The following is a 17,956-nucleotide window of genomic DNA, read 5'->3' as shown; positions in this document are numbered from 1 at the left end:
TCTGTGCTTTCAAAGATGTTTCTTTGTTTAAAGTATTAAACTTTCGTCTGTCAACTGACCTTTTTAATCTTTGCAACAGATATGTAATGAAGATGTTATCCTTAAATGTAATGCAGACTTTGAACAGGCTTACAGCTTGGAACCCATGGATGTAGAATTCGTTCATAGCAGGTATTTTTATAGGTTTATACAAAGCTGCATTTAATAATTCCTTTAGAAAAGTGATTTTTCAAATCACTCAGCATGCCTTTGCTACATCTGTTAATAAAAAACTGGAACTGTAGTCACAATATGCAAAGAATTTTGTCTTAAGCATGTCTAAGTGGTTGCACCAATGTCCAGTGCACCAGTGTAGTGAAGTGCTGGGGAGGATGAGGGGCAGTATTTTTGTTTGGAGATTTTTTCATTTAAAAAGAAACCTATGTTAATATGCAAAAAATTTTTGCAGATTTTTTTATTGTCTGTGTAGAGTTGCTTAATGTGTAAAATCAGCTGTGCAGAAAACTTCTTTGAAAGACTGTAAGTCTGTAACACCAGTCTGCAACTTTTTCTCACTGAAGACTTAGAGTATAGATGTATCAATATTATGCACAGCAAAGCTGTTGATCAGCACTCCTGCAGAAAAAAAAAGCCACTTTTGTATGAAACTCCCATTTTAAAAGTACTAGATACCTTGTTGGTGTGTGTTGTTGTAGTTTATAGAAATGCAAGCTTTTACTTTAATCTAAGAATTTTTCTTCTGAGAACAGGATTACCAGCAGGAGATGCCAGTTGGCAGTTGAGCAAGCTGTCTACCTGGGTGAAAAAGGTACACTTCAGTTGGCTTAAGCTGGCCAGAGGACTTTGTGGTTTCTATTGGTTTTACATCAGGGTATACTGAGAAGAATGTATTGCAGTTTAGTCTTGGAGGAGTTTGCTGTATTTTTCCCCCCCCTCTTTTTTTTTTTTTTTTTTAATTTGAATCTAGAATAGGTGTCATCAGAATTACTTTATCTATTGGCTGTCATAGGAGAGAGCAGTGGAAACAAATATCTGTGAAATGTGTGAGCCAATAAGAACTGTGGAAATCATACTGTTACAATAATAGCAAATGAAGTGGCAGTGTTTTGTTACCTCAGTATTTATTAAAAAGCACTAATTCCCAGTTTCATAGTTGAATAGAACGACCTATATGAACTTCACAGAGGTCATTACCACTTGAATGATTTTGGCAGCTGCTGATATGTCAGCAGTAATGTAGTAAATGAAATATGCAAAGTGTTTGTGTGGCTTTAAAACTTCTCTACTTTCTCTTTCTCCTCTAAATTTTAAGTGTTATTTCCTGAAAGGCTTGTCTTACAATCACCACAAGCTATCAAGACCCAGAATAATAATGAATATTGCCTTGAAAAATATTCCCAGCAGGCAAGTAAAGTATCTATTCTGTAAATGTTTCTTAAAATGCTGAATACCACTCAAATTGGTAAGTTATAAATTTCTCTTCACTTGCTGTTTTCAGGTCAAAAACATGCAGAACAAAGAAACAAAAGGCATGGCATCAGGGGAGGTGAACGTAGCAGATGTGGGGAGAGCAACTGCACAAACAAGCCAGCTTGGTATTCTTTAGTACATTCTATTCTGTTGTAGGCAGTTTGGGATTTTAATCACTTCAGTAAACCAGGGCTGAGTAAGGTACACTTGAGAAGTCCTCATATTCTGTCTTTTAAAGATAAATTCTTGAACCACACTAGCAGAAAAATTTATTGGAGTCTTTCTGTGGTTTACTTAAACATTTCCAGTTCATATAATCAGAGAATGGTTTGTGTTGAAGGGAGTTCAAAGATCATGTCATTCCAACCCCTCTGCCATGGATGGGGACACTTTCCACTAGACCAGGTTTCTCAAAGCCCCATCCAGACTGTCCTTGAACACTTCCAGGGAAGAGGCAGCAAACATCTAGTGATATATTTTATACTCAAATTATAATTTCCCAGTTGTTTACTTGAAAAACCTTGGTCTTGTTCAAAATTTCCCAGTTGTTATGGGGTTGTCTTATCCTTTGGATAGCTACTTTCCCCAGGATGCTAAAAAGCCTTTATCACTCAGTGTTCTGGAAAGTGTGGCTTTAAATATCATTGTACTGAATTGCCAAAGAGAGTGATTTTATCCCTTTGTAACAATAGGATGCCTAAAGAAATTGGAACAAATTACCTGGAATGCACTTCTGCCCAAGGGTTGATAAAATTCTGCTCTGGAAAGCTAAAGCTAGACTAATTCAGACAGGATTAAGAGAAAAAGGCAGAAGTCATGATTTACTACTGGTCCCTGAAGTACCAGTTACTAAAAGTTTTGCTTTTCTAGGACAAAAAAGCAAGCTTGATGCTAAAATTACTGAAGAGAGTTCTTAGATTGTGGAGTTAAGTAACTCTAGTCCTTTTCTGGCCTTATTAAAATTACAATACACTTCTAAAATATTTAACTTATTTCTTGCATGCTATGCTGTGAAATCAGAATTTTGGGAAAATCCATTAGTTGTTACCAAATACGGAAAATAAAAAGCTTTTGAAGCCTAATGTGAAGTGGAACTGGTTTCATCTATATATGCTAAATATTTGTCAAGTTTTAATATATGCTTATCTTGATCATAGGTGGTGAAACTGTGACACTTAACCAGAGAGCTGGGGAATTTTTCAATCCTAGGCTGAACGAGCAGCAGAAGCTGGCAGTGAAAAGGATCCTGAGTGGCCAGTGTCGTCCAACACCTTACGTGCTCTTTGGACCACCAGGAACTGGCAAAACTGTAACAGTAATTGAAGCTATTTTACAGGTATTGGATGACAGATCAGTCATCTCTAATCTTTTCAGTGTTGGAACACTAAAAGTGATTTTCTAAGTACCATCATATTTTTTTCCCAAGGAGTTTTAAAATTTAAAAACATTTTCCTAAGAAAGAAGAAAGATCTTTATGGATTTAGTAGGATTGCTGAATGATTTATTTTCTAGTTTTCTTGTCTTTAAAACTTTAATGAACAGTGTCAAACATGTGATTCCAGTAGTGTGTAACATATTCATGAAGCACAGATACACAGTAAACTAATAACCTTTAATTAATTCTGAGGTCAGTGCACTTAGTTTGGGAATACTCAGTAGCTTGTGAGTACTTAAACCAGACACTTTTGAGGTACTGCTGCTTCTCTAAATAGTTTTTTTTTCATGTCCATCTTCTTTAATGTAGATACATTACACTCTACCAGACAGCAGAATTTTGGTTTGTGCACCATCAAATGCTGCAACAGATCTGATCTGCCTGCGGCTGCATCAAAGCAATATGTTAAAACCAGGAGCCATGGTCAGAGTTAATGCTACCTTCAGGTCAACAGAGGTAAAGATTACAGATATCTGCAAGTCAGTATTTCCATTTTAATATTTTGATCTTAAAAGTACTGATTTAGTGATATAACTGTCGCTGGTTATCACGCTGGTTAGGCTTGTTTAGGATCCAGGGTATGAATTTACAGCTGCAACTTTTCCAGAAGATAAACAGAAAAATGTTGATCGTAGTCCTGGGTTAGTTACATGAAGATAGAATCTTAACCTTTTTCCTTCAGTGCTCAACTCCACAAGCAGGACGTACATATCAGTAGGATTTTTAGGTTTTCTAGTGTAGTAATATGCTCTGAGTTACAAACCAATCTTGAAATCTTTGACTGAAATCAAGCTATTGTCTCCAAATTAAGATTAATTATACAGAAAAGTATTCAACTAGGGCTGTCATCTTTATAAATATGCACACATTGTGTGTGAACATTACATATTTGTATATATTCATCTACATACATCTGTGTATGAAAAGTCCATATGTGCAATTTTGGTCCTTACAATAGAGAAAACACAGATGTCTTGCATTTGAACTACTTTGTTTAGACAATGAAGAATTCATCTTGGTGTATGAATGGGTCTTAGTATTTTGCTCAGCTTCTCAAGCTGTTTTCAGTGGGCTTTTTTATTCAGATTAAAATGTTTAGTTTTAGAGCAGCATTTTTTTTTTACAAAGTACCTTTATATTTCTGCAGACAATAGATGATACCCTGAAACCTTACTGCGAAGATGGTGATGATGTTCTGAAAGCATTATGGTTCAGGATAATAATTACCACGTGCAGCAGTGCAGGAATGTTTTATCAAACAGGAATACGGTAGAGTACTGTGGATAGGAAGGTCACAGCAGGGTGCTACAAAACCCAGAGCTTTTGCATACTCTAAGAACTGTAATTTGAGCTATTTTAATACAGTTTATTGCATGTGCCTCTCTTTTGGAATTGTCTTCTAGCAAACCACTTGGTTTTAGTAATGTTTCAGTAGAGACTTTCTCCATGGTATACTTAAGAATTATCTTGAATAATGTTAAACGTTTTTGACACAGTAACTTCTCCATTACCAGTAAGAGCCTTGGAAATGACCTTGCTAATTGCTACACTAAAAATTATATTGTGTTTGGTTTTTATCAAGTCACCTTTACTAACTGCAAACAACTACCATGCCAAATGCTTTTAACTGAAGTTTCCTCTGATAAGGATTTTAACTTTGTAGACACTCTGAAGCCTAACTGGCTCTAGCTGTTTGGTAGAAGCAAAGCCTGGGAATGATCTTTGCTACAAGTGCATTGTTCTAGTTAAATAACTGAATGAACTTGAGAAAAATTAAAACTTAAATTCTAAGTGTCTTAATCTTGATATAAACAATGCTTTAGTTAAAATAATCAGGAAATGTGTATATCACAGTATGTAAACAAAATCAAAGGGAGCAAATTAAAGTTACTGGTCTGTTTTTTCTATAATCCATCTTGAAAATATCTATCTTTGCTCTGTGTGAGTGGAGTCGCCTAACACTTGACAAGGAAGTTAACAGAATTGCTGAGGACAACCACAGGGTGGCAGAATGAACTAATCTGAAAACAGCCCAATTTGGGGTTCATGTTGTTCAATTCTAGGCATGGACACTTCACCCATGTGATTCTGGATGAGGCAGGGCAAGCAAGTGAGCCAGAGACCCTGATTCCTATTGGATTGGTTTCAGAATCTAATGCACAGGTAGTTCTCTTAGCATCAATTAATGAAAGGAAAAAAAAGCTTTAATTTACTTTTGTTATTTTTATGAAGAATGTAGAACACCAAGCAGCCATTTCCTATTAATGAGTATGGAATTCTGAGTACTTGTAGTAAGTTTCATTCATGCACAGTATCCATTTCCCACTCTTAAACAAGTTATTTTATATCTAAAAGAAGCCTACATTGGTAGAACAGGATTCATTGTGTGGAAGATGTCAAAAATAGTATTTCTTATTTTAAGACAATAATGTACTTTTGTCTTAGGCCTAGCCCTTCTTTGCATACAGATTAGATGTTTGGGGGAAAGCAGAATATTTGATATAAATTGACCTTTGGATTCTGAATTCTAAGTTGTTTATGCTATTGAAAGTACTTTTTTTTAATAACTGTATTAATACAAGATGGTTTTTTTTAATTGCATATACAGATAGTTCTTGTTGGAGATCCAAAGCAGCTAGGGCCAGTAATAAAATCTAACATTGCACAAAATTTTGGATTAAACATGTCCTTGCTGGAAAGACTGACATCAAGAGAGCTATATCTGAGAGATGAGGATGCTTTCAGTGCCTGTGGAGCATATAATCCTTTGCTGGTGAGTAAAACTACAATTTTAATTTTCTAATCTAAGACAAAAAAGGAGAAACTGTGGTTCCTGCAGTTCCCTTATCACTTTTATGCTCCCTGATGCTTAGTGTTAAGTGTAGCTTGAGCATTAGTTCTCTAGGAAAGCTTGATTATTTTGCATATATACTCTGAACAGCAAGGATGCTGAGCCCTCCAGCCTCTTAAAGCCCTTCTTTAGAGGGATTCTCTATTCTTAAGCAGAATAAGTCAAATATTGTGCATAAAGCAGAATTTCTAATAATGCCTTCAAATTACCTTCTCTGTTATCCACATTTACCATAAGTTTAGGGTTTTTAAACATGTTTCAGGACAGGGAAAAAAGAAATTATTCCTGTTTATTATTGCCTCTTCCTCTGAAGAACAGCTTCAGGTGAAGTACCTGAAGTCTGTGTTAAGAGGCAGAGCTATCATAGTGCACAAACAATCACAGATGTTTCAGCTGCTTTAAATATTTATTTAAATCTGAAATCTAGGTCTGAATTTAAACTTTCTAAGATGCTTTCCCATTCTCATAGTCATACACTATGAAGAGTTGAACTGAGAGCAAAAGATGACGAGCTGATGATGTTAAGTACAGGAGGGAGGAAATCTGATGGCAGAAGTAAGGGGAACAGTGGAGGCTGAGCTCAGCCTAATGAAAAAGCTGTCACTTCCTTCTAGAATCTGTTAGTGCAAGCTCACATGGTTCCTTATGCAGTGCTTATGGGCAGTTGGCATACTGGGAGAGCAGGAAGTATGAGGACTTTAAGAATACCCTTGGCCTTGAATATCATGTTAGTCTTTTTATAGGAATTTTATTTTACTGATCATTACTAACTGAAGTGCTTCCTTAAAGCCATTCTTTCATTTAAAGACAAATACATTTCTGGTTTCTGAGGCCAGCTTCTATCAGCTGTCCTGTTGCTCCCTTTCTGCTCATCAAGATTTCCTCAAAAAAAGAAGTTGCATCCATGGAAACCCCATGGAAAGAATCTGATTCTCTCAAAAAAAGAGAATGTGCCTGTGGACCAGATGTCTTAAGAAGCTGGAGAATGACCAATTAATCTATCACATACATTCGGGTCTCTTTATTATTTTCTTCTTCTTTGGAGAGGAAAGAGATTGACCTTAAAAAAATTGTTTTATTTATACTTACAGAAAATCACATCTGCAGCTTTTTGCCTTTAATATGGGTCTTCCTCAGCTTCAGAAAATCTTAATGCTAGAGGATGGAAGGTAGCACCTACTTGGGAGCTGTATTCTATAGAGCCTGATGAACAGTTACTTATTTCGATTATGAATTTTGGGTTTTCTCTTTGCAGATCACAAAGCTTGTAAAGAACTACAGATCCCATTCTGCATTGCTTGCCTTGCCATCTAAATTGTTTTACCAAAAGGAGCTAGAAGTTTGTGCAGATGCTTCAGTAGTAACTTCTTTGTTGCACTGGGGGAAATTGCCCAGGAAGGGATTTCCTTTGATTTTTCGTGGAATAAGGGTATGTAAAATGTTACCTAGTGAAAGTATGAATCAGGAGGCCTGATAGAAGTTTGCTTAAGTTTTAGAGGAGTTTTCTTTAGAATGAATTCTAGAAAGGAAATTCTATGAAAAAAAGAATGAATGTTGTTTTGCAAATAATGTGACTTCCTGACTTCTTTTTTAGAAAAAATACCGAAGTCAAATGTTTGCGAAGAATTTGAGCAGCTGACAATTGGAGGGTATTGTGGAGACATTTTGATACAAATTTAAAATTGTAGCAGACTGACCAAGATGGAGCTACAGTTATCTGCCTTTTGACTGATTTTGATGAGAGTTTCTACATTAGAATGAATACAAGCCTCTAAATCTAGATGATTATTAGGGCTTTTGTAGGCAGGGGATAATTAGTACTTTTACCAAAGTTTTTCTTTAGTGTTCCATGAAGTTACTAAAAAGTGATCATATCCACTGCTTGCAGAGGCTTGGTTTTGAAACTCATAGTCTGCACAAAAGCAAGATACCAACTTGCTAACACCTGTTATTCTGAGTTGATGTTTTTACAACATCTGAGTTGATGTTTTTACTCCTTTTTTTTTTTAATGAAGTACTGTTGTCAAATTCTTCAGCATACAAAAAAAAAATATTAGGTGATGCTTGTTCACTGGAAAAGGTGTGTAGCAGAGAAGAGAAACTGTATATAATGTTATTATTTCTTTGCATTTAGGATGTAAAAGAGTAATCTGTCAATAAATAGTCATCTCTCACATTGTCATCATCCTATAATCTCCCCTAACACAGGGCACTGAAACACGTGAAGGTCACAGCCCTTCATGGTTTAATCCAACTGAGGCAGTCCAAGTAATGCAGTACTGTTGCCACCTTTCTAAGAATGAGAATGCTGCAGTGCCAGTGACTGACATTGGGGTGATCACACCGTATCGTAAACAGGTATAACTCTTGTCTCAGAGCTTCAGAGTTGGTGCATTTCATCTTGGGGTTTTACATTGTGGCTGTGGTTTCTTAAAGCAGAGAGGCATATCTCCAAACTTCACTGTTGGCTGTCATATCACGTGGTGTATTATCAGTCATTAATGATGTTTCCATTGATATCTAAACCTAGAGAAAGGCAGCAGTAATGGCATTCTACACTTTTTTTTTTTTTTTTAATTTTAAGAATCAGGAAAGTATTAAGGAGAGATCTTGAAGTTTTGGAGACAGAAGCAGATTTTCAGTTGTTTAGAGTGTAAAGAGTCCGAGTCAAGAATTTCATTATGCAGCAGCTGGAGCAGCAGTCTGATTCTGTCACACTCTATGCTGGGAAGTGAAACAAAAGGGAAATACAGTGAAGTAGGTGGCATGTCACCTTGTTTGGCTTTGGGAAAACTAGAGGAACTGAGACTTCTTAGCTGTCCTGTAGTCAAACTTGTTTGTGCTGCTACTGAAACCTCTAGAGAGTGCTCAATGTCAATTTCAAAAGCTGTGCTTTATTTTTTGAAACTTTGTATTCATGCCTGTTAAGTATGTGAAGTTTGCTTTCATTTTAAAAAGATAGCTCTGTTTTCCGGAGGATTCCGTGGACAGTGTGCACATGGGTTTTCTTGGTGCTCAATCTCAATCCTCATGGCACTGCATGCATGGGTTGAGGAAAACACTGAGGTGTGTAGAAAAGACCAACCTCTTTGGAAGAGATCTCTTGTAAATGACAGCTTTTCCTGCACTGGTCCTAGTAGTCAGGTGTATGCACCTGCTGGTCTTTACAGTTACTATTTATTTTTCAAATATTTACATATAATGATGTGACTGATCCTCTTGGTACTCCCTTACACATTTCACATGATTTAATATGATTGTGTCCTCCATCTGCCTATGATGCAAGACATGTAATAGTCAGATCCTACGAGGAGAGGCTGAGGGAGCTGGGGCTGTTCAGCCTGGAGAAGAGGAGGCTCAGAGGAGACCTCATCACTCTCTACAACTCCCTGAAAGGAGGTTGTAGCCAGGTGGGGGTTGGTCTCTTTTCCCAGGCAACCCTCAGCAAGACAAGAGGGCATGGTCTTAAGTTGTGCCGGGGGAGGTTCAGGTTGGACATTAGAAAGAATTTCTTTACTGAGAGGGTGATCAAGCATTGGAATGGGCTGCCCCGGGAAGTGGTGGATTCTCCATCCCTGGAGATATTTAAAAAGAGACTGGATGTGGCACTCAGTGCCATGGTCTGGTAACTGCAGCGGTAGTGGATCAAGGGTTGGACTTGATGATCTCAGAGGTCCCTTCCAACCCAGCCAATTCTATGATTCTATGTCCCCTTCCTGAAGGTCACCTTGCATTGCAGGAATGCTGACCAGACACTTGTCATTGACACTAATCTTCAGCTTAGCTAGGCATGATTTCCTGGTAAGTTTCTTGTAGCACTTGAGAGAGTCTCCAAGCAGCATCCCACACGTACAAGCATTGCAGTGCTTGAGGGTCCTTCTTTCTGGTTTTGGGAGCATACTTCAGGTCACATCTCCCCTCTGTCTTTCATTCTGCATGATGCAGCTGGAAAGCAGGAGTGGAATTCTTAAGGGGCTGAGGGAAGCTGCTTGCCCTGCTACATCTGTTTGATACAATGCACATTGGGAGAAGAGGGTTTATGGATCTAAGTTCTTGTTAAAATCTGGTTTAATAAAATCTGTTGATTTCTGTTTAAGTAACAGTACTGAGTACCTTCTAATTTGTGTGATACTTCTCAGAAAAAGTCTTACTTCAAAACCTTATTAGTGAATGATGCTTGGTGGAGGCATCCCCTGTGACATCTCAGTGTTAATTCACATACTTGTATATGCAGTATGTAATCAGTGTTGAAGTAATTCACTTTTAAATGTGAAAAAAAACCAACTTCAAATACTTTTTTTTTTAAGGTGGAAAAAATTAGATTTCTTCTAAGAAGTATTGATTTGGCAGACATTAAAGTTGGCACAGTGGAAGAGTTTCAAGGACAGGAGTACATGGCCATCATCTTATCAACAGTATGTATATTTGTTGTGGTCCTGTGGAGAGATTTTGTGTGTGGGTCTAAGTCTCTGTGTTTCCTTTTGGTACAGGGCTTTTAGAAATCAAAAATAAAAATTGTAAAGCTCAATTTTTGTCAGTCTCTCACAGTATTGGAAAACAGAGCTTATTTTTAAGTGCATGGAAACTGATTTTGAGGTGAACCTTAAAACCTTTGTAGATACCTATGCTGAATTTAATTTTGAGTTTCATGTGGATAATTTACCTTTCACTTTAATGTGCATAGGGAGATTGGAAACTGAATGCATTATTTACATTGAAGACAACTGTGTAAATCCCAGTATTAAAAAGAAAGAAATTGCTCTTTGACTCATAAATGTTGCTGTAGGTTCTTGGATTATTTTTCACCTTTTGTTTGAGAATCATCACTTGATGGTATACTTCCCAGTTGCTTTTGGGAGGTTTTTTTTATGGCTTGGGGAAAGACTTTATGGGATTTTCTTCCTTGGTTTTTTTTTTTGGTTTTTTTTTTTTTCCTGAGGGCAGTGGTACTATACTTGCTTTCTTTGTTCTGCATCATACCATAGCTTTTCAATCCAGCATTGCATAACTCTTAAAGTAGTTCTGTCTCTGTACTATGCTTCTCTTTATAAGAGTTCATTTATCTAGGTCACAAAAATTTTCTTTTATCAAAGATAGATTCAAATATAGATGAAATAGATGCAGGTGAAAATTTAATGAGCACACTACTTGCTCATTGTTAGAGCACAGTACTTGCTTTGGATGTTTTTTCCAAGCTAAATCAAAGCAGACTGATGAGACCACTGAAGAAATCTTGCAGAAAGACACACTGTGAATTGTCATTCAACTGTAAGAACTGGAATACCAGCAGCATTTCTTCTCTGAAAAGTTAAAATCACTGGGTTTTAGGAAGCAGTTTTGGTATCTTGTGCTCCAAATTACAGTGGATAGTTCTGATGCTAAAATAGAAACAGAACACTGTTCTCTTAAAATTGCAGAGGCTGCATTAGCAGCCTGTTGGAGAACAGACCTGTGGGAAAGCCATTGATGGGAAATAGCTAGATGAAAATTGGATTATGAAGCTAACTTGGACATTGCTGACTCTGAGCTGTGGATTGCTGCCATAAGCAAGTATTTTGTTGAAGTTACACTATGGCTAGGTACATTCTTTTCTCATTATTCTAAAATTATCTATCATTAATTTTAGGTGCGATCTACTGAAGACTTATTTGATGATGACAAATACTGTTTGGGCTTTCTGTCTAACCCAAAGAGATTTAATGTAGCAATTACTAGAGCAAAAGCTTTGCTGATTGTTGTGGGAAATCCTCATGTTCTTGTGAAAGTAAGTTTTGTGTTTGAATTTTTTAATTCCATATGGTATTTGCCACAGTAAATGAATTATTTGGGTAGTTCATCTGGTGTGAGGGAGCATCAGATTATGTTAAGAATTGGTACATTGTCTTCAGTCTGCATTTGGAATATCTGAACTCTGTGGGCTTCTATAAATATGGACAGTTGAGGCACCCACTCAGTAAAAAAGGAAATTGTGCTGCTGATTTGTGCATGGAGGCTCCTACCTACTTTTTCTCTCTAGAGGAGGTCAGAATCTGAATGCTGAAGTTCTTCAGCAGCCTGCAAGTTCAGTAAACATGTTCTGAGTAATGTTAGGTAATCAGATTCTTCCCAAAATGCAATTGCTTCACTTTTTAAAATGGAGAGCAGTAGAAGTGATTGTTTCCCAGTGAATGCAACAGCCTGCTGGGGAGGAGGTTTCTTCCTGTGTGGTCCTTCCATAGGAGTAAGGTGAGGGTTTCTTAATATCTGATGAGATCTTATCTCTAACTTTCTGGATAAGGATAGCAGCATTTTAGAAATGGTCTGACAAGAAGGTTTAATCTCCCCACACCTGCATGCATCAAATGTAACTTACAGGAGCTGTAGGCATCTTTATCCCATTTTACACCATGCTTGCACCATTTGGAGAGTTCTGTTTCTGGAAAAGGTTCTCTTGAATCTCCTGCATTCATGTGTCATGTTAATTTGTTTTAAAATCCATTTCAGAGCAGCATGATTGAAATCAAACATTAATCCTCTCTTGCAGGATCCCTGCTTTTGTGCACTATTAGAGTACTGTGTAATGAACAGAGTTTACGTAGGCTGTGACCTGCCTGCAGAGCTGGAAAGTCTGCAGAAGTGAGTGTTTGATCTTCACTTGAGCCTTACTAAATATGGATCAGCTTACAATACTTCTAAAGCTCTTATCATTTGAAAGACTAATAAATACAACAACCTGTGATATCATAGTAGGGTTTGATTTTTCAGTTCTTAAGTACTGCAAACATAACATGCAATGTAACCATATTTTTCCCCTACCCCATAAGAAGAATCTGAACATTAAATAAATCAGCTGTCTTTGACTGTGGTATTTTACATATCCCCAAATAATGTATTATGTATTTGATGACCATGAGAATGTGAGGACTGGGGGGAGAGAGGGAGGCATAGGAGAAATACTTAAGGTAATTTTATTGTAATGAAAGAAATTTGCTTGAAGATTTGATTTAAACATGTCCCATCTGAGAACATGTAATACACTGTTCAGTGGATATTATCTACCAGATGAAACTTTTTGTTTTGTTTTTGTTTTAAATTGAAATTTTCATGGAAGCTGAGCAAAATTTTATCTTATTCTCTTTAATTGACAGGTGTGAGTAGTTTTTTCAGTGTTGAAGGTTCATTCAGTCTTCATCTGTTTTGAAACTAAGAGTACTTAACAGAAATTCTGTCCTGAACAAATCTGTCACCTTTTGTCCTCGGGGAAAGGAACATTTTCTGAAATGATTTGAAGTTTCTCCAAACAGGATTTCTAACACTTTTTTGTAAGAAGTGAAAAAGTTGAAATTCAGCACTATAAAAGAGTACTGGGAACTTACTTGCTTTTCTGTTTAAAATGTATGTGACTTTATGCCTCTACATGGAACAGTATGGCTGAATGTAGAACAGTATTCATGAATCCTCCAAGCTGCAGAAGAAGGAATATTCATGTGCTCTGACTTAGCTTTTCCTTATTCTATAATTTGTTCAGTGTTTCAATCTTCTCAGATTGTTTTTGTGCTTCCTAAAAGTGGACCAACCCAAACAATATATATGTGCTTTGAAATTCTGTTATGGGAGTGTTACAGTAATATATCCACCATGTGAACTGGAATGATGTTGAGTATCTTAAGCCAAGCATGCTTAAAAACACTACTTCCAGTTTTTAGTACTTTTATATATTCAGCTGGGATCACATGGGATTTTCTCAGCTTTCCACTGCACTCCTGCTTTCTGCTGTGGTGTATGTCAGCATAATGTCTCAAATGGTTTGTTAACAAAAAAAAAAAAAGTGAGGAAGCAAATTAAAACTGGTTTGTGTTTCTCCAAATATACTGTAGAATAAAGTATCCTGGTTTGTTTTGGCAAAACAAAAAAAAAACACTGCTAACCCATGAGTTATCAGCTTCATTGGGCACTCTGCTGTTCACATAAATGGTTTGGTTTTGTTTTTTCTCTTACCCTCCTCTTAGTAATTACATCTTGGCCACACAACAGTTTCAGAATAGTTGGACAACTAGCAACTGTGCTGGGGGATGACCAGTACAATAAGATGGCTTTCTGTAACAGATGGAAGTGTTACAGAGAAAACACATGCTGGGTGGGGAAGAAGGAGCAAGCTTTTGTTTGCCTCTTTACAGGCCACTCACACCACTTCCATTCTTGGCATGAATTATACTTTCTCCTGCAGTGCACATTGTATAGATACAGAACTTACAAGATGGCAAACATGATGAACCATCAAAGCCAGGTACTGGGTGAGGGTACACTGTGCTGTGATGCATATTGTAGAGAACCCACTAACACCTCTCACCCAAAATACAGTGCGAGTGCAGTCAGAGTCCCAGCTGCCTTTGGGCAGCACTCTTGGCTGTTCAGCCTGGCCTCTGTGGCACGGTGTTACCCTGCTTAGTTGGCCAGAATAGATTGTTTGCTTTGTAATGATCCTGAAAATAGCAGCACTGCCGATGCCATACCAATAATCCACATCAAACTCAGGTAGTTTTTTAACTAAGAATCTGTCCTAGTTCTTGCCTCTTGAAAGGTCTCTTGCTTCATGATTGTGTTAGGATGTACCACATCTCACAACCCCCTGCTTAGCCTTGCTGCCAGCCTTGCTCTGTGGCATCGTGTTCACTGCTCTCTTCAGTGATCCATGAAGAGCAATAGTAGAGACACATGATGCTTACTTAATTGCAAGATATAATCCAGAACAATTAACTAGTATTTCGATGACCTTGCAAAGCAGTAGAGGATTGATTTTATTGTGATACTTAATAGGCCCAAGTTAATAATCTTTTACCTGTAATAGTTTGCATATTGGCATCAGTTTCTACAAAAATAAAAAAATCTGCTTGATTTACTTTGTGATATTTTTGTTTTACTACTCAGCAAAAAACAAATGAAAAATGCTTGTTATCATACAAAATCTAGAAGAGTCTTAGGGTTTGTTTTTTTTTCATGAGTGTAATTATTCAGGTCATACCAGCTCAGTAGTGCAGGATATATGGCTGGATGCTGCCCAGTACCACACTAACTGGGCTTTGCAGATATGCTATGTATATTTTTCCAGTTAAGGTAGGAGGATGGGGGGTGGGAGCCCTGTTAGTTCTGTCCTTCATCCTCCTGAAAAACATTCTATACCTGAAGGGGAAAAAAAAAAAAAAAAAAAAAAAGTCTGGTTAAAACCTGTATTCAACAGCCTGTATGATCATGTTTTTTTCCACAGGGCCCATTATCCTGGCAAAGACATCAGATCAATAGGGCAAGAAATAGAATTCAGCCACAGCAAACAACTGCACCTGCTATTTACTGTCTTCTGCAACCTTGATTTGAAATCTAAGTTTAATAGCCTTTTCACCTTTAAATAAAATTGCCTTGGTGTGTCAAGGAGTATTATGCAGCACATTTTGGAGTTCTGATGCCAGAATAAGGAGCATTCTAAATCTTAATAAGAAACAAATTCTTTTAAAAAAGCAATATTGGTTTTCTGCAACTAAAAAAAAAAGAACATCAGCATTCAATCACAAAGTCAGAAACAACTCATTTGCCTCAGTTTTAACAGACTCGTTAAAATTTGCATACTCTGAATGTTTAAACAATTGGCTTTGTTTTTGGTTTTTTTTTAATAGTAATAGTCAAGCAAATGCAATATGCCTCTAAGCTGTGGGGAAGGGTGTTCCTCCAGCATATGGTGAAGTGTGGGGGTGAAAAATACTCCTTTTAACTGCTTAAGTTTCCTTACAGCTTTGTGTTGCTATATCTTAGTATCTTTAAGATATTTTGGTATTAGCTTCTTGAGGATTGTTCTACAAGAGGAAAAGGAAACTCTTCCACTGTGCTGTCTCACAGGAGCACAGAAGTGAGGAGGTGATGTGCTGTAGAAAGGCAGAAGCCAAACTTCAGACCAAGGAATGAACAACTGCATGCAGATGGAGAACAAATTGCTGTAGAAATGTTACATTTGAGAAGTCTTGACATTGGTCCAGAAGGCAAAAATCAATAGGTCTAGCCTAGAATTAGCAGTTCAGGAATACCAGTGTCAAGAAGAAAAAACTAGGAGCCAGGAAAAACTATGGAGAGAATACAGTCGGTCAACAAAGGGAAAATGGGGAAACAATTTCTATTTTATGTATGTCTGCACAGAAACAAACAAAACCCTCCAGAAGAATAAGCCACTTTTCTTAATCTTTAATTGCTTCTTTTCAATGCTCTTTGTATATGACTTCTCTTCCTCTTGCTAACTGGAACGTGCAGAGGACGTGGAAGTGCTAGAACTGAACTGAAGATTGCTCTCTGTGGTCTGGTGCATACACAGCTGGCAATGTAAATGCCTGAATTGTGTTTCTTCTGGATTGTCTGGGCTACTTCTCTAACTGATGGAGAGGAATTACTCTAGAAGGTGGTTTACTTCAACCTAAAATGTGCCTAGAATATGCAAATTAATCCCCAGATGTGCCTGTCCCACTCCACTGGCTGGAGAGGGAGCCTAAAAATGGAGACTGTGCAAAGTTCTGGATAACTGAAGCCAAGTGAAGCAAAACCTGCCCTAGCTGTCTGCATCCCTTTCCTGGAAGTGCAGGGGGGAGTCCTCCTGTACCTTAATGAAAAGCAGTGTTAGGATGTTCCCCTAGTATTTGGGAAAAGAGCACAACTGGATTTTTTTTTTTTTTTCCCCTGCTGAGGAAGTAAAGGCTGCTGATGTAAACTGTTACACACCCGTGGGATACAGTAGCACAAAACTAAATGTTTCAGTGATCACTACAGAAAAGCTGCATTAGTAGAGTAATTCTGAGGGTAGCAGAGCTCAGTCATCTGAGTCATGATGGAACATCTTGGTATCAGGAAGTTTGTTAATATGAGGTGTCAGGTGACCTTGGTATCCAGTTATTCTCAATAACAACAGTGATCAGACAGACAATAAAGTAAGGCCTGTTTAAGTACAGTCTTACCAAGTTTGTGGATAAATCTAAATTTACAAAAGGCTGGTGCCAAGGACCTTGGATTATTGATAAAGGAGAAGAGCTGTTCAGTATAACAGCACTCCTCAAATAAACACCCACGCTGCAAGTCCAAGAGACTTGCATGAATTATCTTAGACCACTTCAAAATGAATGAACAGTTAAAAGTGGTTGTGATGCAAAATAAACATGGGAGTTAAGCATCTCTTCAAATACATACCCTTCATATTGGGAAATAACATTCCCATAGAGATAAGTACTGGACAGATCATTGGTCCTTTTCCATGTGCTTAGGTACACTTTAATAAGAATTCATTTACCATCTTCAGGAAAATAACTGTGGTGGGTTTTTTTAAACTTTGAAGTGTAAAAAATTTACATAATGTAAAAGGTAAAAGTATGTAAATACTGTGGTTTATGGTTCACTCGTTTTAGTTCTGTCAGCTGGCAAAAAAAAATGCATCCAAACAATCAAGGGAAGGTGAGAAGTGGTGGAACTTTGAGTAGCAGTGATTAATAATGGAGACTTACAATAACGAAGTATTCCCATGTCCATAAGGAGAGGTATCCCACAGTAGCACTGAATTTGCAGAGGGGCATCTGAAGGTGCAGCTGATGCCATTCTGGCTGGTGCCTGAGGGAGCTGGGTGCGTGGTGGCTTCTCAGTTCTTCCATAAACAGTACAGGTGATAAAGCAGGGGGACAGTCCATGACGTGTCCTGTGTCAGGTTGTCACACGCTTTGGCACATCTTCAGTGACATACAGTAAAGCTAGGGTCCCAAAAAACACTTTGCTTCTATAAAAGTGGGGCTAATCGGCTGCTTTTTTTTTGTGAGCAGAAAGCTCTCCCATAACGTGTCTTTTAATACAATGCTGCTCAGCAGAAGTGTGTCTTGTAAGAGAAGTGTTACTAACATTGCTGAAAAGCAGCAAAATGTGTCCCTGTATGGATACCAGGAAGATTATCTCAGTCACTGTCAGCCTGGCTGGGGATTGCTCTCAATATCTGAGTGTGTTTAGAGGGGTCAGAGCACCCAGAAGAGCAGCTCTGCTAGCGAAGGGGCAAAGCAGCAGCAAGGTCACCCCCAGCAGCAAGGCTTCTGAAGCAACCACGTACCCTGCGCTGACAACAAGGCAAAAATGAGCTCTAAAGGAAAAGGCCCGGTGCTGCAACCTTTGCTGTTGCATTTGTTGTGCTCAGCTGGATGTCTCTGGGGCAAGGT

The 17,956-nt window shown here is 37.8% G+C and overlaps 1 protein-coding gene across 2 annotated transcripts in view; it reads left to right on the top strand.

Annotated features, from left to right (window-relative positions):
- Window positions 1-12,956, top strand: part of MOV10L1 (Mov10 like RNA helicase 1) — a 28,527-nt gene extending 15,571 nt beyond the window's left edge. The window contains exons 13-27 of one of the 2 annotated variants that reach the window (XM_071733806.1): window positions 80-171; window positions 750-808; window positions 1,313-1,413; window positions 1,499-1,595; window positions 2,628-2,806; window positions 3,215-3,361; window positions 4,053-4,174; window positions 4,969-5,068; window positions 5,514-5,678; window positions 7,012-7,185; window positions 7,965-8,114; window positions 10,064-10,171; window positions 11,383-11,520; window positions 12,280-12,371; window positions 12,884-12,956. In XM_071733806.1, the coding sequence (XP_071589907.1) occupies window positions 80-171; window positions 750-808; window positions 1,313-1,413; window positions 1,499-1,595; window positions 2,628-2,806; window positions 3,215-3,361; window positions 4,053-4,174; window positions 4,969-5,068; window positions 5,514-5,678; window positions 7,012-7,185; window positions 7,965-8,114; window positions 10,064-10,171; window positions 11,383-11,520; window positions 12,280-12,371; window positions 12,884-12,893 (1,734 nt within the window). In that variant the 3' untranslated portion in view covers window positions 12,894-12,956. Of the gene's footprint in view, window positions 1-79; window positions 172-749; window positions 809-1,312; window positions 1,414-1,480; window positions 1,596-2,627; window positions 2,807-3,214; window positions 3,362-4,052; window positions 4,175-4,968; window positions 5,069-5,513; window positions 5,679-7,011; window positions 7,186-7,964; window positions 8,115-10,063; window positions 10,172-11,382; window positions 11,521-12,279; window positions 12,378-12,883 lie in introns of those variants that run through there. The other variant, XM_071733805.1, reaches the window with a different exon arrangement.
- Window positions 12,957-17,956: the final 5,000 nt, after the last annotated feature.

Source organism: Heliangelus exortis, chromosome 1, assembly GCF_036169615.1.
Source record: "Heliangelus exortis chromosome 1, bHelExo1.hap1, whole genome shotgun sequence".
Classification (NCBI taxonomy): Eukaryota; Metazoa; Chordata; class Aves; order Apodiformes; family Trochilidae; genus Heliangelus; species Heliangelus exortis.
The sequence above is the reverse complement of the archived record's forward strand: the minus strand, read 5'-3'. Positions and strand labels throughout refer to the sequence as shown.